The sequence below is a fragment of the Rhodamnia argentea genome, chromosome 7 (assembly GCF_020921035.1).
Source record: "Rhodamnia argentea isolate NSW1041297 chromosome 7, ASM2092103v1, whole genome shotgun sequence".
Classification (NCBI taxonomy): domain Eukaryota; kingdom Viridiplantae; phylum Streptophyta; class Magnoliopsida; order Myrtales; family Myrtaceae; genus Rhodamnia; species Rhodamnia argentea.
The window spans coordinates 3,190,898-3,215,245 of record NC_063156.1 but is presented as its reverse complement, the minus strand read 5'-3'; the positions used below and the strand labels follow the sequence as shown (position 1 = coordinate 3,215,245).

Genomic DNA, 24,348 nt, shown 5'->3' with positions numbered 1-24,348 from the left:
GCATCAGATACGGAAATGCCGTGAGAATGGTCGCTGAGCAGTCAAAGTCCAATCGACTTTGGCCCGTCATGCAAGGCGATCGACTTGACTTTACATGTGGCCGAAGACTCGCGGGATGCATTCGGTCTGAACATACCTTCCTTTTTCATCCTGAAGGTGGTAAAAAAAAATCTTATAAAAAATAATGACTTTTCCAATGTCTATTCTTTATTAATACAAATCTCAAGTTTCCAAATTTTGAAACTGCATATTCGGATGTAATATGATGCATGCCTTTTTCTTACGTACCAGTACAATGCCATGTGGTTAAGTCGTGATTGGAGGGCTCTTTAGAGTGTTAATGAGAAAACGAGATATATTTAATTCAGAAGATAATCGTGAAGGAAACAGTGCGATTATTTTCACAGCCAAAGGGCTCAAAGGAAAAAACGAAATGTCAACAAGCCGAATTGTGTGGTTTTTGTAGTCAAATCATTGGCACATAGTACTTGCTCGATAATAAATCTAAAACAGTGTGATTATTTTTACAGGCTAACTCGTAAGCTTCTCGTAGCACCTTTTAGTCGAAAAAGGTAGCTTATATTGGTAACATTGCCACATGAGGTGAATTTCTCGAATCGATACTACCATTGTGGAAGCGTAACTAATAATAAAGATAAGTTGCTTTAGCACCGCAATTTTTGTTGCATGCACTTGCAAGTCACGAATTGAATCGGATCGGAAAGCTAGCATAAACAAAGGAGAGATGATATAGTTACTGTCAACTGTTCTAAAAGTCTAAGTTACTAGATGAATGAGTTAAGAGGTAAATAGAGATTCGAAAAAATTTAAAGTGAGATTTTGTGAGATCACTACCAACTGCTTCAATAGTTTAAATTGTTAAATGAAAATGTAATTTAATATTAATTATTTCATCGATGGGTTGGTCAATCTCACATAGACGAATAAATCTCCAAACTACTACTACTTGTGCATTACTGTGAATTGAATGACTTGGGGGTGGGCCTAATAAATATGATTGACGTATGATTGAAGAAGTCAAGTGTGGGACTCGAAAGCCGACGCGTCAAAGTCTATCGACGTGCGTAGAGGAGCACCAGAGAATCGGAAGAAAAAGCAAAAAGATCATGCATTGCGAACCATCCTAGAAAAGCTCGTAAAAGAATAATTTGGGAAGCTGCCAAACAGGTGTCATCCTCATCGACTATGAATATGATGGGCCAAAATTCAAAGGATGGAGATTATATAAATCATCTTTGAACTTTGATATAATGTACAATGTCGCTTATAAACATTTAATTTGTTCAATACGATCCCCGAACTTTATTTCAATGTGCAACATCGTCCCTAAACTTTCAATTTTTTCAATGCATTCGCTGAACTTTTAGTGGATGTTCAATCCACTCCTTAAACTACATAAAAATATACGATATTAACCCTAAAGTTGAATTAATGGAAGGGCAATATTAAATAAAATGGATGGCATTGAACAAATTAATAGTTCAAGAACAACAATGCACATTGGTGATGAGCGTGAACTATCAAAAGGGGTATTTTTCCTCGTACCGTGCTTCGCAAGTTGGAATAAGAGATGACAATGATTGGCTCTTTATTCGGAATATTTACTTTTGGCATTGTTTAGTTGTTTGATTCCCATAAAATTGGATTTGTCAAAGAATGAAAATTCAATTCCTAAACTTTCCATTTAGAAGAAAGGGATTTGGATCACCTAACATTGAGATTTTCGTGACATGCTCACCATTACTCAAATCAAACTGTTGTTGACACCTAAATTTTGATTTTTAATAAACTATTCATTTAAGTATAAAATGAGAATTATCATAGTTCTCACAAAAATTAATTTCTTAAGCACTGCATATTTACTTTTTGTCGATCATGCATATCATTGCATTCAGGCCAGAGGCAAAGCAATTGAGTTCAATTTGACAGAGGACTGGACTAGGCTAAGTTTGGATTTTTTGGCAATCAAGAAGGAGTGTGTGCCGAAAATTAACAAGGTTATTGGAATGATTTTGAGCTTAAATAAGCCCATTTACTGTTTAATTTGGGAAAATCCTTTTAATTAAAAAATGTCCATTAATTTAAAAAAAGGGCTTCGTGGATGAATATTTTGTCTCCGGATCAAATTGCGATTATCACAAGTTGAGGGACAATTTTGCAAATAATGAAAATAAAACGTAAACCCTAGCTCACCATTATAAATACACGCGTAGGGTTTACATTCGGGGACTCACAACTCAATACACGGCCAAAAAATGTAGAGAAAGGAAGGGAACGAGTCTCAGCCAATCATGCACGCCAGAACCACGACGGGCAAACCTGTCCTCTGCCTCTGCCGTCCACTGAGGGACACCTCGAATACACAAGAGTCGTGGACATGGGGCACAAGAAAGGCGACAAGAGAGAAGTTTTCTTTGTGCTTTTGTTTGATTCCTTGCTCTGTAGCACTCACAGCAGTGTTCTTATTTTGTTTTTCTTTACAATATCGGTGGGGAACAATCAAGGACCGTTGAGGCCACAATTGAGAGACCGCAAAAGGAGAAAAGGACAAAAGAGAGATAAGACGACAAAGTTTTCTTCTTCTCTAGGGTGTCCCCTGCGGTTGCGGATCAGTCACCGGGTTGCTCGGTTAACAGAAGCAAATCTAGTCCAATTGGTGCCGCCAAATCTTCTATCTTGAAGCCCGAGGCCGTTGCCGACCTACTACTCCGCTGCTCACTCTCCTCCGTGGCGATTGAATAGCCGTTCTCGTCGCCAACTTTGCTGTCCCACAAGTCCAATGGCTTCCTCTCTCCACCGCCATTGCTATCACCACAGCTATGACTATTAGCTCGAGCGGTTTCCCCAACGACGGTTGATGCTTCTCGGCGACGAGGCCGTACTCAGCGATCTGCCCTCCTAGCGCCCAATTGGAACGATTAGTTCGGCACCACTCGAAGTCCAAATTGTTGACACCTAAATTTTGATTTTTAGAAAATCATTCACATAAGTATAAAATGAGAATTAGACATTGTTCTCACAAAAATGATTTCTCATGCATTGCATATTCAATTTTTGTCAGTCATTACATTTAGAATCAGAGGTAAGTCAATTGAGCTTAGTTTTAGCGTTCACCAAGATCAGATTCAGTTTGAAAAAATTCTGTTCGAGCAGAGGGTGTGCCGAATTTATTAAGCTAATTGAACTTAACTTCAAGCCAATTTTATTTCGTTCAAGCTTAAATTATCCAAATAAGGCTTTCGGTTAAATGTCCGTTATTTAGAAAAGCCTTAGTTGAGTTCAAGAATGTGAGACGAGCCCATGGATTGATTAGAAAATTCGAATGAGGCATTACAAAGGCTGGCTGAAATTCCATGATGGGTTCGGTCCTTAATTTGACTCCAAATTAGCCTATCGTGAAGTGAAGCCCCCAGTTAATTAGCCATTAATCATCTAGAACCCAATTAGGCCTAAAATTGCATTCTAAACCCACAAAAGAGGCCATTTTCAGCCATTTCTTTCATCATTACCCCCTTTGGCCGAGATTCATAGAGTCCTAGTGGATTAGGACTCCTCGAAGTTCAAATAATTCAAGAGTTCTAATGATTTGGGGATCCTATCTAGCTAGAGTTTTATCGGATTCAGAAACCTAAATCTAACGGTTCATAATAAATCCTATTCTAGCTAGGGTTGATAATCCGACGGTTTCCGACAACTCCTACTCCTACAAGGACTCTGGCTCAAGACTCTATATAAACAAGAGCTCATTCACGTTCAGGGGGGTCGACCATTATAAAATTGTCGGCACACATTGGGCGAAGAGAGTTGAGAGTTGTTTGCGAAGTATGAAGGGGTCCGATTGTTTCCCCCGCGGTCGAGACAAATCCCCCTCAAAATTTCGTCAACTCTTCGTCGAATCCTCTTTCGTCGCTCGTCCGTGACTGCACACCACCGCAGCTCTAGCAGCTCATCCAAGGTCAGACGTCCTCGCCATCACAGCTTCACGAAGTCCACATCTGTCTGTCTTTGCTGTTCACCGCCAAAAAAAACATCCAAAGAGGGCTGCTGTCCAATCCAATTCACACTGCTGTTCAGCTTTGGGTTAAGGTGCATTGGTCCTTATTTTGCTGTTATTTAAAGATTTAATCCTTGTGCTACGTGTGATAGATTAACCGGAGGCAATCTCTGGTGATTTGTGCTTCAAAAAGCACAAATTTGGGGTGGAAATCATCAAGCGTGCTGTTGGAGAAACTCAGTTCGGAAGAGGTGAGTTTTCTCGATCCTTATTTGTTGATCCATGCATATTTACTTGAGAATTTACATGTTGTTCCTTGGTTCTTTTGAACGTACAATGGTTTCGCAATCAAGTTTAGAAAAATTGCATATTCTTCCATCAAATTGATGCCAAAAACCGAAGGGGTTGCGCGGGAACTGTTTCTTTTAGCAAGCTCAAATTGATAGAAATTATGCCTTTTCTCAAGCAAAGGTCGCTCGCCGATTTTTCTCAAGATCGAATTGAATTGAGCAAGAATGAGTTTTTTTTTCTAAAAAAAACTGGAATTTTTTTTTGCGTACACAATGGCCGAATGTATGATCATCGGATGTTTCCTGCCTTGAGCTATCACAATTACTTGGATTAGTCCTATCCCATAGTCATTTGACGTTATCTCATGTAGTGGGTGGAGTTTTGATATGATGCGGATGTGTTTTGTTTATTCTAATGATTATCTCTAACAAGTATTTTCATGGGAGTGTATATCCATTGTTAAATTGGCTTGTCTTGTGATTCTTTGATGTTATTGGATGTTAGAGATAAGACTAGATCCGAATGAAATTTTTTTTGAAGATTATCGGAGCTAATTCTTCCAACCTTTAAAGATAATTCTTTCAAATTAAAAATGGATAATTTTCTAAAAAAATTGAAATCAAATTTTGGATGAGGAAAGGTGGATCATTTGAAGAGAAAATTAAACTTTGCTTACCAAAATCAAATTTGGCTGCACGTTCATTGTCTTGGTGGATATCACGTTTATCTTGTTTGGATACTTGATCTTTCTTGCGGATTGACTTTTCGAGAAAATCTGTGTTCAAGTCACGTCCTAAAATACACTTGACTAGTGAAGCATCTGAGTTTATCTTTGGCATATGCTTTGATCGACTTAATCTTGACATAAAGATATTGTGCACATTATTTAGAATATTCATGGTTATCTGGTAATCGAATTTCGAATGCATCTGAAAATTTTGAGCATATCGGATAAGATTTTTACCTCGATCAGGAATTCCGAGCATATCTTTAAAATTCGGGAGATTATCTAAAACCTCTTTCAAATCTCATGTGATAACTTTCCTAAGTTTAAAAGATATGAAATCCTTTGTGGATAGGGGCCTATCCCCTTTAAAATTTCGGCACCTATCCCTAGTTGGCCGAGAAATTATTATTATTTTTTACATACCTTAGTCTAATTCAAATATTTTTATAATCTACCTTGAGTATAATACATGCTCCCTTGTGCCTTGTCCCTCGGAATATGTGCATTGTGGATGACTATCTGACTTTACCCCCGAAGTACAACGTCATCCGCACATGGATTTGTCTAACCTATCCCATAACTTTGGGACCGGACTGACAAATTTCATAATATATAAATTCACTATCCGACCCCACCCCCGGGGTACGACGTGAATAAATTACCTTCCGACCCCACCTCCCGGGTACGAGGCGAACTCATCGGAAAAATTCGGATTATAAGGTGTATTATGCTCAAGGTTTATTATATTCTTATTTGATTCATTTTTTTTTCTTTTCTCATTAGAAAAATCATAAAAATCATAAAAAAATCATCATGTCTTGACCTTAAATGAATTTTTTCGGAAATTATATCTTAAGATGACTCTTAATATAAATTGGATTTTGATTAATCAATTTGTGTTAATTGTCGGACCAAAAATCATAAAACCGAAAATTCATTAAAGGGTTATGACATTTCATGTGCATTTCACATAGTCAAATTCGTCATGCATTATTATATGTCATTCATGCATTTTCATGTCATCAATATAATCCATATTGCATGCCATGTAGTTCGAAGTTCATGTTCACGTTCCATCAAATTTAACTTTTCCAAAAGTCATTCATGCATTTTTTTACGATACCACATGATGTAGATAAATCATCTTGCATGTCATATAGGTTAGTTTTTATGTTACACATCATGTATTTAGAATTCACTTTCCTTTATATGCATCAAAATACATTTTCTCAATATCATCGTCATTCATTTCATATAGTTGCATAGCATTCATCTAATCAAGAAAACCCAAAAATAAATTGCACCTAAATTCATTCATTGAAATCAATCGGATTTGCCAATCAAGAAAATTTTCACAAGAATGGTACCGAAAGGGTGTTAATTGAAAAATTAACATAATCAAGTCTCCGAACCTAAAACTCTGGTTAGCAGAAAATAAAGTATTCTCCCATACTTTATTTAGGTATCTAATCTACCTTCCAAAAAAGATTAGTGGCGGCTCCAAAACTCGAAAAATACTTTGATTGAAATCATGTGAACTTAAGTTGCGAATTGGTAGAGCTTGGGAGAGCTCGGGCTAGGTTAATTAATTCATTTAATTAATTTGGTAATCCATTAACCCGGAATTCAACACGAATTTTAGGTCGCGACACAAATCATGTCTCTTGCTGGTTTGGTGACGAAGGCATATTTTAAAAAAAAAGGAGAAAAAGAAGACTTGGTGGTGTTCTTAAAAATTGTAGATTAGGATTCAATGTGCGAAGGAGTTGGATGATGCTCAAGCATCGTCACCGATTGTAGTCTTAGCCTGGTATGTGATCTTGAAAAGCTTAAGGTGCTAATTTGTTTTTCTTTTGATTATTGACCAGATTAAAGAAAGCAAGTCAGCACAGGAGGCCATTCCAGTTGATAATTCGGAGAGCTCAGAGTCCACGGCCTCATGGGGTCGGAAAAGAATGGCAAAGCGAGTGAATTCGGTCCTTCCTAAGCCGAAGCACCTACACCGTCGGCACATTGAGGGTTCGGCACTCCCATTCCGCACATATAAAAATTTGGCAATCTCAAGATCAAGAGAGCTTGGCGGTCGAAACTCCTCACGCAAGTCCGTCGAAGTATTTGGTGTTCGTCCATTGTGGGAAGGCAAAGACGAAGAGCAGACAAAAAGGGGGTTTCTTTCATACATTTTTTTTTATTATTATTCTCTTCTCTCTGGTTCCTTGCAATTTCACCATGCACGTTGCAGAGTCAGCTAGTCAGCGTTTGAGGATTAGAAGTGGCTGGTAATTAGAGCTCGTTTCTCCTCCGATTGGGCTTACATCACCAAACTCCTTCCGGCGTCCGCAAGCTCGAATTGACTTTACTCACCCGTGTCCGACACCACAGCCACATCTCCGACCACCAGCAGCCCTGTTGGTGTCTCATCTCGGACTCTAGCAACCGACATCAAGCCCCAACGTCCCAAGGATCAATTGGTGATTGAAACCGCCCCTGTGCAGCCCTGAAATCGCTGCTGTTCAGCCACTGTTCGACACCAAATTGAGGTTGATTAGCGCTGTTTTTGTCACTACTTGAAGCTCTAATCTTTCCCCTATTTGTGCTAGTTTGTCTGAGTAGGCTTTGGCGATAAATTGAGCTTGAAAAGGTGAGATCTCGGATGAAGATCCTAGATTACGCGCGTGCTGGAAATTTGCTAAAATAGGTAAATTTTACTCAACTTTCGATTGCTAAATCACACTTGTTTGATTGGTAACTTGTGTTGTTGTTCTTAGATCTCTTTGAACAAATTGATTTTTGCAATGAAAGTAGAAGAATTCAAGCTTTTTTTTACTATCCCATGCTAAAGCTGGAAATTGGATTTTTTTTTTGGGTAAATTGAATCCGTGGGCACACTTGGCCGAATCACCCTATGCTTACGTTGATCCATGTTTTGAATTAGTTAATTGACATTATCCATGGACTTCTGATGTTATCTCCATGTTATGGATGCAGTTTAGTTTATTGAACATCATCAAATTTTCGAAAACGTTTGAATCGGATAGTGTCAGGTTTGTTATGGATAATTCTTGATCTTGATTCTTATCTAACATATGAGTTGAGTGAAATGTTTATCTAACGATTATCTTATCTTATCTCTTGCAATTTCATCTGAGTATATTTGATTTGAGATAAGATTTGATCTGGATTGAACATTTATCCGACATTTCTTGAGAATTATCTGGAACCAACTTTTTAAATTCTTAAAGATAGTTTTCTCAAATTAAATTGAATCGAACTTTATGCGAGGAAAGGTGGATCCCCAATCTCATATTTTTGCCCACCCCTCTCATATTTTCGAAAATCCAAAATAAATTGACTCATTTTCATTTTATTTTTGTCGTGCTGTTTGTTTTTTTTTTTTGTTATAAAGTTTGCACAATTTTAAACAAACATGCTCATAATATATACTCCCCTATGTGCCTAGACCCGTTGGAAAAATAAATCACACGCCTTAGCCACGATCTCGTGGAATGGGATGGTGATTTAGTATAGAAATTCGTGTTACGCCCTTTGGCGAGAAGGGATGTTGTTTTTCTATACACATATCCGCATACCGGTTCGAATCCTCGAGGATGTAGCGGATAAAATCTCGCTCTAGCCCGGATCTTCGGGAATAAGAAGATTTATAGGAAAATTCGGAATATTCGGAATTAAAGGTATATTATGGGCATTTCTGTTTATTTTTGTTCAGATTTTTTATTGCTTTTGAATGTTTTCTTTTATTACCGAAAATACCAAAAAATAATTCTCTGGGCGCATAATATATGGTCCTCATGTCACATTTTTCCAATTAATCATTAAATTCACATCGATCAATCGGAAAGGCTTTTTCATGAAATTGGTACCGAAAGGACGTTAATTTTTAATTAACGTAACCAAGTCCCCGAACCCAATCTCTCTGGTTCGTAGAGATAAAATAGTTCTCCCGCTATTTTATATAGGTTTCTAATCAACCTACCTTAAATGATTAGTGGCGGCTCCAATTGAATTTTTTTTTTTCATGAATAAACCTAAGTTGCGATTCGGTAGGACTTGGGAGGGTCCAAATTAGGTTAGTTGATTTAATTGACCCGATAATCCGTTAGCCTAATTTTAGGTCGTGACAACTGTCCAAATGAAAATAGACAGTCAAGAATGGGCCACTTCATTTATTGAGGGGGAGGGAAAAAATTTAGGCGGGAATTTTTTTGGGATTTGAAAAATTTTGAATCCCAACCCTCTCTCAAATTATGCCGTCCATTTTCATTTGTACGGCCTAATTTAAGTAATGGTAAATATGTCATGAAAACTCCAATTTTAGGCGATCCGAATCCAGAAGAAAGACAACCGTAGGAGCTAGGACACTTTGCATAATAGGATTTCTTTTTGAAAAATTATGGCAGTAAATTACCTAGCAACCTTTGATAAAATTCCAATATCATCATAATTATACTCTATCACCACCAAAGTCATGGAAAAGTCTAAGTCCATTACCTCTTGCTATCACTGACTCTGAAACAAGTATCCCGCTAATGATACTTAAGGTTTCATGGTATCATCTCCTCATTCGATTTTGTAGAGAATGTCATGGATCAATGTTTATACCCGAAGATCGGTGGGAGTAAAATTTGTTTCCTTGTGCTATATGTGGATGATATTTTACTTGCAACCAATGATATGGGGATGCTACATGAGGTGAAACAATTTTTCTCTAAGAGTTTTGACATGAAGGATATGGATAAGGCATCTTATGTCAATGGCATTAAGATCCATAGGGATAGAACTTGAGACATTTTGGGACTGTCTCAAGAAATCTATATTAATAAAGTCTTAGAGAGATTTCAGATGAAAGATTTTTCATCGAGCATAACACCTATTGTGAAGGGTGATAGGTTCAATTTGAATCAGTGCCCGAGGAATGATTTAGAAAGAGAACAAATGAAATACATTCCATATGCTTCTGTTGTCGAAAGCTTAATGTATGCTTAGGTTTGCACTTGACCTAACATTACGTTCGCTGTGGGAATGTTGTGAAGATATCGGAGGAATCTAGGTATTGACCACTGGAGAGCTGCAAAGAAGGTGATGAGGTACCTTCAAGGTACAAAATGTTACATGCTTATGTATAGGCGAACCGACATTTTGGAGGTAGTTAGTTATTAGGATTCGAACTTTGCTGGTTGCGTTGATTCTTGAAAATCAATATCTGGATACATCTTTATGTTTGCTGGCAGAGCCGTATCATGGAGGAATGCGAGGCAGACCTTAGTTGTTACTTCCACTATGGAGGCTGAGTTCGTTTCTTGTTTTGAGGCCACCTCGCATGGTGTGTGGTTGAAGAGTTTCATTTCGGGGTTAGAGTTGTGGATTCCATTATTGGGCCATTAAGATTGTCTTGTGACAATTCAGCTGCAGTTTTCATGGCTAGAAACCACAAGAGTGGTAGTCGAAGGAAGCACATCGACATTAAGTATTTAGCCATTAGAGAACGTGTTAAGGAAAAGAAAATGGTCATAGAACACATTAGCACTGAATTGATGTTAGTTGATCCTTTGACTAAAGGCATGCCACCAATAAGATACAAGGATCATGTGGTTATGATGGGAATAGGTCTTATCATGTAATTTTATTCATATGTACGAATTTATGAAACTCTTATTTATTTATTATGTTTTTCTCAATTCTGGTGTACACATTCATTTATTCTGAAAAAAATTTGCCATCTTTGACTTGGAATAAACTTAAAGTTTATCCGTTAAGTAGACCTAGAATAAGCATAGGGTTTATTCATTAAGTTGTGTTATTACATATGGGTTGATTTAGATGAGATAAGGTGCATGTGATACATGGAAGATACCACTTGTTCTAAGAGGACATATCGCCATGATTCATGTACTTTGTCTTCAGCATAACTTCTTGCGAATTTAGTTCAATATTTCGTTTGATGAAATGTTGGGATCAAGTCGGAGAATATTATAATATTTTATAGATAATGTGATCCCACATTTGATTTTATTAACATTTCATTGATTGCATTAATTTAAGTGATAACTATTCTCGCCCAAGAGTCACGAAGCCCAAAAGTTACGATAACGTCTTGATGGACAACGTTATCCGAAGGGCTACGAAAGGGAGAATATAAAAGGGTCATTGAAGCCAAACCCTCTCATTGTTAGTTTTCATTCTAACGTACATACAGAATGTACATTTCTGCAGTAAACACACACCATCGCATAGAGAGGGCAATTGGCTAGAAGCACCCATTGTCAATCGTTCATCACTCCGCGAATTTTGATTTGTCAATCGTTTTCATCAATGGCTGGAGGTAAGTAAAGATTCCTTACATTTCTGCATTCGGTTCTGATTATAGGTGATTTTGTTTTGACAACGTATAATCAGGACATTCGGTCTCTATAATTTCTTACAACTTCTTCCACCGGAACGACCAATCCTTCACCGAGTTGATCATTTCCATCAGCAATTTTCCAAAACTTTAGACATCGGCTTTGTAAGAGACGCCCCCAAAATTCTTAAAGACGAACTCCAAAGCCATATATCTTAAGGTTCCTCTTGCAGTAATAGACACAGTGTTGCAATCCGAGGGATGCAGTCTTGCGAGCCCATAGTCCCAAACTTTTGAGGTGAAATCTCTGTCGAGAAGAATGTTGTCCTAGCAAAACAGTGCAACCGTTCACAAAAGAGTCGCAATTATTTTTCTATTATTTTAAATTTCGGATTTTTATTTTAATTTCTTACGACCTTTGAAAGGTTACAACTTTTTCAGACATGAAAAGGTGCATCCAAATCACCAGTCCTCAAACATGAAGAGTTGTGCTTGAATTTAGTTTTCAGACGCAAAGAGTTGTATTCTTTTCGGACGCGAAAAGTTATGTTCCTCTCACTATTATATATTAAATGATTCTTTTCAATAATGATTTACTTCAACTTCTATTTTTTTTTTCAAAGAGATACGGCTGTCTTTTCCATTATTTCACTTTAAGAGTTCTTAGAAAAATATTAGAATAACTATCTGATATTCTCATTCCGAAATTATGTTGTGTCCTCGGACGATTTTTACTAGTACCCATTAGCAACGTTGTGAGACAAATAATTCATTAAAAAGAGTGTTATCACGCCTCTAAATCTGATTTCATTTCTTCCCATTCATTCACTAAATATTTTCTAAATACCCAGGGAACAGGTAGACACAAGGTAGGTTTCATGTTCCGGGGTACAAAATTTGGGAAATCAGTCCTGACGAGTAAGATACTGGAAGGAGCCTAGAATCGCTCACTCCTAAATGCGCTTGCGGCTACACCTGTCACCAGCGTCCCCACCATGCACGTGTTGCACAGCGTGGCCGCCGATTCCCCTCCACCGCTCATCCTCTTCTTCGTCTTCTTCTCTTGGGCGAGTGTCCAATGGTAACTTCGATCTGAGAGTGGAGATGGAATCTGGAAAAGAGGAGAGATCTGACTAAGATCACGAGAGAGAAGGATAAATGAGAATCGGAATGTATTATTTTCATTTTTTTAGCTTAATTTTCGAATTATCCTTTACTGTGTTTGAGTCTAGAAATGATCTCCATCGCCAAAGGAAGAGATTTTTTTTTTTTTTTTGGTCAGAAGCTAGAGGAGAGAGATTAGCAGGAAGCAAAAAGTAACGCGATCTTTCCGTTATTTCGGATTTGTTCCCCTAACTTTTTGTTATTTTGCTCTGTATCGCAAATTAAGGAACTTGTTATAAGTGTTCTTCGGGTTTCCCATCCTTTAAGGCTCAGTTTGTTTCGCGAGAAACAAGTGATTTGGGAAACATTTTCCTGAAAATGATCATGTGCATCACTTAAAATAATTAGCCAATAACAAATTATTTCATTACCAACGGAGCCTAAACAGAAGTTTATCATCTCTTCGAAGATCTTATCATCTCCCCATCCATCATTTTTCGACATTATTCGAAGCCACATTTGGAGCACAACGAAGCCATGCGAATATGGCGATTGGAGTGCCATGAAGCTACGCGAAGCGTGGGTTGTGTGCTGATTAGTTTTGAAGCAAAGACTACAAAACCCAAACTCGCTCCGAAAGTCCAAAGTGTGATTAATGACTTCTTCAATATGCCGATGATAATCTGAGTTATAAACATATGCAATCCGTGGTAATGAAAAGGGAGGTACACTTAAAACATCATCAATATGATACATTTCTTTTTGCCACAATCACAGGATCAAAGGGTTTTGATATATGTCTATTACCACTCGTAGTTGACTCAAGAGGAGAATCATCGTCAGTTAATGCACTAGTTGATGAAGTGCATCCAGTCGCTTCGCCATTGTTAGTCCAAGTTCCATCATCCTTGTTGACAATTCTGCTGGACAAAAGAGTGGCTTCAGAGGTATTCGTAGGTCATCTACTTCTCCTTCCAACATTTCCAAGGCTTTGCGCATCGAAGGGCGGTTGCCCGGATGCAATTGAATGCACCAAAGAGCAACAATCATTATTTTCTTTGTAATACTCCCATCCTCCTTGCTGACATTTTTTATGGGAACGTTCAATCCTTCGCAGAGTTGGTCATGAACCCATATAGGAAAGCACGTCTGGCTTGAATGCTCTACATATGCATCCATATTCTTGCTTCCACTAGCCATGTCCATCAGCAATATACCGAAACTGTAGACATCGGCTTTGTAAGAGACACCCCCGAGGTTCCTATAGACTAGCTCCGGAGCCATGCATCCTAACTTTCCTCTTGCAATAGTCATGGATATGGTGTTGTAGTCCGTGGGATACAATTTGGCAAGCCCAAAGTCAGAAATTTTTGGGTTAAAATCCTTCTCGAGAAGAATGTTCCGATGCTTGATATCAAAGTGTGAAATTTGAATGTCGCATCCTCGATGAAGATACTCAATTCCTCCGGCCACTCCAAAAGCAATTTTGTACACTTCGTTGCAATCAATAGAAGTCCCTTGTCCTCCTCGTGAAAAAATGTGCTTTTCCAAAGACCCATTGCGCATGAAATCGTAAACAAGAGCTTGTTTCGAGCCCTCAAAGCAAAAACCAATGAGTCCAACCCCATTAACACGGTAAATTCTTCCGATGGTAGCCACTTCACCGATGAAGTCCTGCCCGTTCACTTTCCCCTTCTTCAAAATCTTCACAGCCACCTCGCGGCTGCTCCGGAGTTTTCCTTTGAAAATGGAACCGTACCCTCCCTTGCCTAGCTTGTCTTTGAGACTGCCCGTGATTTTCTTGATGTCTGAGTAAAAGTACCGTATTGGCAAGAAGTTATTGTTTGACTGCAAAAAATCTTCAACATTTTGATCCATTGCTAAGTGCCTTCTCCTCCATTTGCTTATTAGCAACGTCATCACACATGGGGCTTCCACGGTGAACTTCACAACAATGAATGGCACTGTAATTTTGGGGAAAACGCAAGAAAATTGTGGGTGCGTTGTTAATCTGATAATCAGTTTTTGGGAAAAATTGTCAAAAAAGTCCTAAACATATTGCATTTTTGTCAATTCAGTCTTAAGCCTTTTAAGTTTGCCAATCCAGTCCTCAACTTTTTAATTTGTACCAATTTAGTCCTAAACCCTTTTTTTTGTGCCAATTGAATCCTAAACCTTTTGTATTTTTACCAATTCAATCCATCCAACAAACTTTGGCATCTTGGCGCTGACGTGTCGATGATGTGGAGATTTTTAATAATTTTTTTCTCTTTTCTTTAATTTTTTTTTGTTTTGAGTCTTCTCCTTTACTCGGGCCATGGAGTTGCCGATGTAGTAATCACTCTAGGAGATGTTGAGAAAACCCATGATGCTTTTCTTCATTGATGATTCCAAGCGTGACTCCTCGCCGCCAGAAGCAGCAGCGTCTTGAGGCTCCCTGTCTTGTAAGATAGGCTAAAGAAGGGGAAATCTAGTTTGTGTAGTGGAGATGAGGATGAACCAACCTGTTGGGATCTTGAGTGGAAGACATAGGCGAGGGACCACAAGCGCCGGCGCCGGCGCCGCCGGACGAGGCCGGGCCTCACCAGATCCGGGCGAAGCCAAGCTCGTCCAACCATGGCGTTGTCATTGTCGTCGCTGCGACGCCATGGCTGGGCGAGCTTGGCCTAGCCCGGATCCGGCAAGGCCCAGCCTCGCCATCACCCATCCATGGCGTCGTTATTCCTATTCCTTCCTCCGACTCAAACCTTCGAATCTCTCATCTCGGTCCCAAGCAAGCCACCCTGCTCTCTCTCTCTCTCTCTCTCTCTCTCTCTCTCTCTCTCTCTCTCTCTCTCTCTCTCTCTCTCTCTCTCTCTCTCTCTGTAATTCCTTGGGGGTTACCATGGCTAATCCAAACGTTGCCGGATCCGGGCGAGGCCGAGTTCGCCTAGCCATAGCGTCGCCGGTGGGCGAGTGCGGCCTCGTCCCGCAGCGGTGTCGCTAATGGCTTGCCAGCGCTCTTCTCTAGCTAATTGTTGACTCCATGGCTGGAGGAAGAAGAAGACCCTAATGAAAAAAAAGAAAAAGAAAGAAAAGAGGAAAAAAAAAACAAAAAAAAACAAAAAAATTGAAATAATTATTAAAATATTATTAAAAATTGCATCGTCGTTATCGGCCGCCCTCCGGGTCAGCACCGATCGGCCAATATTTGTTGGATGGACTGAATTGGTAAAAATACAAAAAGTTTAGAGCTGAATTGACACAAAAAAAAAAGTTTATGACTGAATTGGTAAAAGTGCAATAGGTTTAAGACTTTTTTTTGACAATTTTCCCCCAGTTTTTGGGTGTGTTAAATGTGTGCATTTAGTAACGCTACCGATGCCATAGAGCGAAATCATCTCCATCAACCAACCGATAATGAAGAGGCAACCCACGATAACTTTTCCTGCAAAAGAGATTGAATCCCCAGCAAAGGAAACATACAACACTTATTTAGAGCATAATCAAGCAATGATATCCGTTTAACCCACTGAGATTGGATCATGGAATTCGAAATCAATAAGATTGATTGACTTTGTTGAACATGAAATGAGGCACTCGTTAAGGAAACATATAATGGGAAAATTGTCCAACAACTAAAAAATCATACAATTATAAACTTTTCAATTTTGCTAATTTAGTCCTAAATTTCTCGGAAAAATTTCAATGTATTCCTCCCAACCATTATCATCAAAAACCACTAACGTGGCGGTTTGCCATGTAGGACGACCGACGATAACTAAATCGTCAGCAGCATCTTATGAAAATTGACTGAAATGATTACATTTACAATTTTCACACAAATTTGACAAAAAAAAAAAAGAATTTTACACAATGGTTTAATCCTAAAACATTGGGCAATATATTGCAGACGGAACCTCTTTGGACTGAATATTTAAGTGGATAGCATTATAATATATTGCAGAAACAGAGAAGTATTATACATGCAAACGTCGATAGCTTTCTAATATATCTCACGTTTAGATCAAATTTATCAGATTTTGATCAGATATGTCCTCACAATAATTTTTTGTTCTTTTTTTTTTTTGGGAGAAAACTGAACAAGCTGAGAAGTTCTTACCTTTCTGTTGACACCTAAATTTTGACTAAACTTTTCAATCATTTTTGCATAGAAAATTAGAGCTAATCTTTTAGTTCTAGACAAAAATAATTAAGTCATTTTCATTCATGCATTGCATCGGCATTTATCCGGATCGGTGGTGCGAGATCGAGTTTAATTTGTCAAGCGATTTGGACTTGAACTGATGGGCAAATTTTTTAGCAATTCATGGACATATGTGCCGAAAAGTTAAAACTATTTTGGAGCTTATATTTTAGAAAGAAGGCTTTATCTAAAATGCCAATTATTTGGAAAAAGCCTAATTAAGCTCACAATTGATACGAAAAATTTGACTAGCCCATCTATATGGCTAGGCCAAAATTTTCAGCTCATTTAAGGATCAATTTGTGCAATTACACCCTTCGGGAATTAATTCATGTTATATTTTAAGCCCGGGTTTATTTTACAAATATTAAGAAACTTTAGGCACTTGATTTGGAACACTTTTATCTATAAATACAAGTGTTATGCCTAGGGTTGTGGAGGGGAATTCATTGTCAAACACGGCAGATTTTGGAGGGCCACAGATTGCAATACACGGCCATAGTACTCACACGACAATGGAGGAAAAAAAGTCTGAGCAGAGGGAGAAATAGAAAACAGAAGAATTCGGTTTTCAAGCTTCATCTTTCTTTGCATGCCCATGGGGAGTTGATCGCCACTCCTGCCATATGCATAACACACCAACAGAATACTTGGCGACAAAAAAGAAGACTGAAGGAGCAAGATTCAAGCGGTGCGGGTCACGTTCGAAAAAGGAGTCAGGTAGATTGATTACTACCTTTTTTTCTTTTTGGCTACGTTTTTGTCGATTTCTATTGCAGGTTCGCCGACGAAGCTATGCCACCAATCTGTCGAGTCATCAACCTGCGAGTCCACTGACGAGCGATATTGGCCAAGCTTTGTCACGCAATCAACAAAGTCTACCCCGAAACATTGACGGACGTGATCCAAGAAACACCTCCAAATTTGCGTTTGTAGCCTCACCGAGCCAGAAAGAAAAAATACCTGGAACATCACGCATGAAGTCATCAAAAGTGGTGAATTTGTCTGCTTTGGGTTTTGTCCAAACTCATGAATACGATATGCATTGTGGGATGTTGCGGTCTCCCTTGATTTTGTCCAAACACATGAAGAATTTTTACAAATTTTAATTCTCTCATATTAATTGCTGAGTGGAGTGCAGGCTAAAGACAATGCCAGAAGAGCCCAAACGTGATTCCCAAAGGAGAAAGCTGCTTTCAAGTGAAAGCAATCACACATCCCCACCGCTGGCCATTGTTCACATGTTTCGTCGTCGGTCGTCCGTCCGAGTTCCCGTCCAATCCGCAAGATTCAATGCAATCCTATATTGGAAAACAAATCCTCGAAGATTAGGTATATTTCTTAGTTTGGCCTTTCGAATATTGCATTACCTGATTCGTTTGAATTGATGCTTTGATTGCATATCTCGCATGTTCGATTGCCTAATTTGAAGATTGCATATCTTGAGGATTTAGTTGCATGATTTTCGATAATTGAGATATTCAATCGCTGGAATTGGAAGATTGCACGTTAATTTTGGAGATTGTAAATCCGGAATATATCTTGCAATATATCTTGTCTTCAATTTGGAAAGATTATATCGTAATGCGAATATTTTGAGATCTTGGTGATAATCTTGTGGTAACCCAAAAATCTTTCTAAATATACTCAAGATACCAAAATATTTCAAAATGTGATCGATTAGGGATTTCCTAATCCGCAACCGCGTATATGGGAATAAGTCTATCTATCGGGCTTTAGATGGAATTATTTCCATAGCGGGAATTTCGAATTTTTAGGGTCGATCCGTTAGGCTTCGGACCGAAACTTAATTCGAAAGATTTGGCGGTAATTATCCTTTTCACTAAAAGATTCACAATCTAAATTTTAAATTCATTCATAAAAACCCAAAATCACAAAAGAAAAAAATCAGAAAATTCGGAAAAATGGAACAAATAAAAATCATTCATGCCTCATTTCATGTCAGAAAATCTCAAAAAATTAAAAAAAAAAAGGATTAAGGAAGATATGGTTTCTTAAAAACCACGTCTTATCACTTTCTTAGAAGATAGGATTTTTTTAGAATTCCTATCTCATGGATTACATTCAATAAACAAAATCTTGGGAATCCATTAGGATAGATATTAAAAGATGCAGGCATAGGGTTAAGATATTTTCTTTAAAAAAATTTTGGAAATTAATGCAAGTTAAATCCGAAAACTTTAAGATGATCTTGAACCAATTCACTCTCATTTTCCTTTAATTTTTAATTTCGAAAATACATCAAAAATACAAAAAAAATAAATAAAAAGAAAACCCAAAAATTGCACCTTTGAACTGCAAGTCATAATTCATCAAAATTGTCAAATCAAACTTTTTTCATGAAATTGGTACCGTAAGGGCATTAATTGAAAAAATTAATGTAATCAAGTCCCGAACTTAAGATATCTGGTTTGCAGAAATAAAATAGATTTCTCCCACTATTTTATTTAGGTTTCTAATCAACCTACCAAAAAATGATTAGTGGCGGCTCCGAAAAATTAAAAAATCTTTTGAAAGATAATCATTTGAACCATAAGTCACGATTTGGTAGAACTTGGGAGAGTTCGAGCTAAATTAATTAATCTAATTAATTAATTTGGCAATCCATTAACCAAAAATTGGAAAACTCGATTTTTAGGTCGCGACACTTTCTTGCTTCGGCACTGAATTTGGTGCTTTATGCTGATTTCCCAATTATAATGACGTTTGCAATACATCTTACCCGCAATTGGAAGCCATGAAAGCTCAAATCCATAAACCATCTGTTCGTGAATTTGGGCATAGGACCGAGGATTATTGCCATCGACCCACCAAGGTATCATTGCCATAAGCTCTATAGTGCATGCAGTTTCCACATTCGAGACATTCGCATCGACCATGGCGTATATTCGCCTTCTTGTACTAGGAAAATTTGACCCCATCAAGGCATGATGAAGAGTCAATGTAAAGCCAAGAAGCAACCGCCTTCGTGCAGTTCACGATCAAGACGGTCCTGGATGGCTCTCGACCATAGAACATGTATGATTGGTAGTCACAAACACTATATGGATCATGGTAGCTGAAGTTGCCGCACGACAAGGAGCGTCGAGGAAGAGACGAACAATTGGCCTTTCTCATCCCTACATCGGCAACCCCGATGGTGTAGTTGGTATGGTTGATGTGTCATATGTAGTATTTGCCCGAATACAAATTCAAAATGGTCCGGTTATTTAAGCACGATAGCTCAAATTTGGGGTCCCCGCAGATCTTCGGGTCGCCCTTTAGTCGAAATGGGAAGCTTATGTTCGTGACCTCACCGCAAGAGCTGGCGCACTGATTATTGTTTGTGGAAATCCTAAAAGACTGATGTAGAAGAAGAAAGAGAAGGAGGAGCAGTTGATCCTTGGGCATTGGTCATGCAATGGGAAAGAAGTGAACACGAACGAAGAAAGAAAATCAAGTGTTTAGTGCTGAGATGTAAATAGAAAGATAGGTAAAAACTAGAGAACAAAACAAAATCTCAGAGTACAAACTCTTTGTGTGGATGAGAGTGATTTGGGATGTAGCGACAACAAAATGGGACGCGTGAGAGAAGGAAGGGGTTGGGATTGGTCGACTGAAAAGTCAAGGTCGGTCAACGCGGGAGACAAAGCGCAAGGGGAGACTTTATGCACCGCCACCAATTTAAAGTTTCAATCGACCCCGGCACAGGCGCAGCGAGCTCAAAGCCAAACTTGCCCCGCCCCGGTGGCTATGGGGTGGGGCAAGAAGCGTGGATTAGGAGATTGTAATTTGACGGTTGAAATGAGAGTCGAAAAGGTCATGTTGATTCATCTTTAAATGATAGGATATTCAATTCGATTGGTATGAGTTTTTCTTTTTCAAGCTCTCGTTGCAGGCAAAGGGGGAGAAATCAAAATGCTTATCCCCCACAAAATATTCGTAAAGTCTCGTGTGTAGAATGATTTATAAAGTCTACATTCGTTTAATCGGAGGGACAGATTAAATGATAAGAAAAATCTATACATATTTATATAGAGAGAGATTACAATTTTTTTTTTTTGGTTGAAAAGAGATTACTATTGAAAAATTGTAATTTTCACGCATGACTTTTCATAATTGAGAAACACAATTTGAAAACATAACGCAAGATGGGAATCTGAACTCATCGTGGACATGAGGGGTAAATTTCAAATACTTCTTCAGCATTCCAAATACTTTCGTGCTTGAAGGACCATGGGTAGAATACAACTGTAGGACCATGGATAGAATACACTCATAATTAAGATGCATAAACATAACTATAAACATGTGCCATCTGATGATGACCATGAAAGGGGAGGTACACATAAAGCATCATCAATACGATCCTTTCCTATTTATCACATATGTCACGGGATCAATAGGTTCTGAAATGTGCCTATACTTGTGTAATGACAGTACTTGTATCCTCGAGATGAGAATCTTCGTAAGTCATTGCACTAGTTGATGGAGTGGATGTCATATCATTGCCTTCCCCAGTCCAAGTTCCATCATCTCTTGTCGACTCTTCTGTTGGATAAAAGAGTGGCTTGGGAGGTAATTGTAGATCATCTGCTTCTCTTTCCAGCATTTCCAAGACTTTGCGCATCGAAGGGCGGTCTCTAGGACTCCATTGTATGCACCAAAGAGCAACTATCATCATCTTCTTTACTGTTCTCCTATCCTCCTCTCTAGCTTGCTCCAACGGGATGTCCAATCCTTCGCTAAGTTGGTCATGAACCCATAAAGGGAAGTAAGTCCGACTGGAACACTCTACAACCGCGTCCCAATTCTTCCTCCCACTGGCCATTTCTATCAACAACTTGCCAAAACTATAGACATCGGCTTTGTAAGAGACGCCCCCAAGGTTCTTGTAGACCAGCTCCGGAGCCATGTATCCCAAGGTTCCTCTCGCAGCGATCAGAGTCACGGTATTGTGGTCTGTGGGATACAATCTTGCGAGCCCAAAGTCGGAAACTTTTGGGGTGAAATCCTTATCGAGAAGAATGTTGTGAGGCTTGATATCAAAGTGTAGAATTTGTACGTCGCATCCTCGATGAAGATATTCAATCCCTCTAACTACTCCGAGAGCAATCTCGTACACTTCCTTGCAATCAAGGGAAGTCCCTTCCGCTCGTGAGAAAATATGCTTGTCCAAAGACCCATTGTGCATGAAATCGTAGACAAGAGCTTGTTTGGAGCCCTCGAAACAATAACCAATGAGTCCGACCACATTAACATGGTGAATTCTTCCGATGGTAGCCACTTCGCCGATGAAATCCCGCCCGTTTGTTTTCCCCTTCAGAATCTTGACCGCTGCCTCGCGGCCACTCCGGAGCTTTCCTTTGAACACGGAACCGTACCCTCCCTCGCCTAGCTTGTCCTTGAGGCCGCCCGTGATTTTCCTAATGTCCGAGTAAGAGTACCTTATTGGCAAGAAGTTATTATTGGACTGCAAGAATTCCTCAACGTTTTGATCCATTGCTAAGTGTCTTCTCCTCCATTTGCGTATTAGCAATGTCAGCACGCATGGTGCTCCCAGGATGAATTTCACAACCATGCACGAAAACACTGTGGGTGTGTTAAATGTTTGCATTCAGAAATATAAAGTCGATTCCACAATGATAAGATTGTAGTAATATTACCGATGGCAAAGAGCCAGATCATCGTATTGACGTAACGGTTGGCCCATAATTCGCACTTGACGTTGAATCCGTAACAAGTGTTATCTGAGGAAATTTAAGAGACACTTGTTTAGACCATAATCAAGCAATGAGCATATCGGTTCGATCCCCTAATGTTTGTGGGCGGAATTCGAACTAAGTAGATGGACAAAAGAACAAATAACGACTTTATTGTCATGCGTATAACCAATTTGTGGGCGTGTTAAGTTGTTTGCATTTAGAAAAAATCTAACATTATCTCCAGAACGAGAAGATTGTAGTAATAATGTTACCGATCCAATCGAGCGGGCCCCAATAAACATCGTCCGCGATCCGTGAGAGGTAACCGCGGATGCCTCCTGCAATCCGTGAGAGGTAATCGCGGATGCCTCCTGCAATCCGTGAGAGGTGATCGCGGATGCCTCCTGCAAAAGAGTTTGAACAATATTAAGCTCCCTTTGATCGCGGATGCCTCCTGCAAGTGAAAGCTGAAGACAACTTTTGACCCAAAAAAACAAAAAGCTGAAAACAATTAAAGCTCCCTTTGATTCGTGAAATTTTTAAAAAATATTTTTGAAAAAGTCGTTTTTCAAGAAAATGACAAAATTTTCCGTTGTTTGGCTAAAGTCTGAAAATTCTCTGAAAAATGATTTCTACCAATTGGCATGACAATAATTTTTCTAGAAAAAATTATCAAATAATTAGTTTTTTTAATTATTTTACTTTTTAGTAACTTCTTTTAAAAAAATTTCCCTTTTTTTCTTCTTTCTTCTGTAAGATCGTCGGCTTCTTCCTTCTGCTGTGATTTCTTCACCAGCCAGTTGCCGGCCACAGCGACGGCCGGCGACCCGCCACAATCAAGCTGAACCTCGCCCCGGCACGCCCGAGGCGGCAAGCTCAGGCCAAGCCTCGCCGGCCTCGAGCAAGGCTTCGAATCGCCAGATCCGGCGAGGCTCGGCCTGAGCTCACCAGCCTTGGGCGAGGCCAAATCTCGCATCGCCGGCCTCGCCAGATCCGGCGAGACGAGGCTTCGCTCGACGCCGACTCGCGAGGCCACGAGCTCCAGATCTGATGAGTTCGCTGCAACTCGTGAGGTAGATGAAGGAGGCGATGAGGGAGACATGGTGGCGATAGGCAGCAGCGGCTCCGTTGGTTGGGTGAAGAAGATGAGGAAAAAGGAGGGGCCCAGAAAGCAGAAGGCCGCGTGAAGAGGGAAATGGATGAGACGACGTGACGGAAGAGGGCAGGCACAAGTTTGATAGGAAGAAATTGGAAAATGATTTCCTTCCTTTCACATATGGAAATCATTTTCCATGGGTTTAGAAAGAACTTTTTCATTGACGGGAAAACATTTTCTTTGACCATGTAGTTTCTGCCCCCCCAAACATCAGAAATTGGAAAAATTATTTTCCAAGAAAACATTTTTCGTGAAACAAACACGGCCTAAAAGAACAATCATTTTTTTTTGGTTGAAAAGGAACGAACACTTAATTAGACGCTATCTTAATGGCATTTTCAAATGAGTTTTGTTAGCATAATATTTTTTTTGGGTGGTTGCGAAAGTAACAACATATTGTGAGCCACAAATTATTAAAGAAGTGGGTTCCACAGTTTTTTTTCCTTTGCCTGCAATAGATTAAAGGACGGTCAGTATCACATAATTATTTCTCTTTTCAAATCGAGCTCTGGAAGGATATGCTGATGGCGCAAGCTCAATTTCACGAAGATGAAATTTCACATGTTTTGACCAACTATATTCTCACTATTATTATTGTTGTTTTGGTCGCTTTGAGAAAACTGAACACACTCAAAAGTCCTTACCTTTCCTCCTGCCAATATACCAATAAAGCTCGAGCCCATCAACCATTTGTTCGTGAATTTGCGCATAGGAACGAAGATCACTGCCATCAGCCCACCAATCTATCACTGCCATAAACTCTACAGTGCATGCAGTTTCCACGGACGAGACGTTCGGATCGACCA

The 24,348-nt window shown here is 39.1% G+C and overlaps 2 protein-coding genes across 2 annotated transcripts; both read right to left on the bottom strand.

Moving 5' to 3' along the window:
- Positions 1-13,338: 13,338 nt before the first annotated feature.
- On the bottom strand, positions 13,339-14,373 carry LOC125315860 (rust resistance kinase Lr10-like). Its single transcript, XM_048281927.1, has one exon. The coding sequence runs from the start codon at positions 14,371-14,373 to the stop codon at positions 13,339-13,341; it is 1,035 nt and encodes a 344-aa protein (XP_048137884.1).
- Positions 14,374-20,865: 6,492 nt separating this feature from the next.
- LOC125315876 (rust resistance kinase Lr10-like) lies at positions 20,866-21,984 on the bottom strand. The gene has a single exon (XM_048281974.1). The coding sequence runs from the start codon at positions 21,873-21,875 to the stop codon at positions 21,102-21,104; it is 774 nt and encodes a 257-aa protein (XP_048137931.1). The 5' UTR covers positions 21,876-21,984; the 3' UTR covers positions 20,866-21,101.
- Between the last annotated feature and the right edge of the window lie 2,364 nt (positions 21,985-24,348).

Coding starts and splice junctions, on each gene's coding strand:
- LOC125315860 (XM_048281927.1), bottom strand. CDS start 14,373: ATGGATCAAAATGTTGAAGATTTTTTGCAGTCAAACAATAACTTCTTG.
- LOC125315876 (XM_048281974.1), bottom strand. CDS start 21,875: ATGCACAATGGGTCTTTGGACAAGCATATTTTCTCACGAGCGGAAGGG.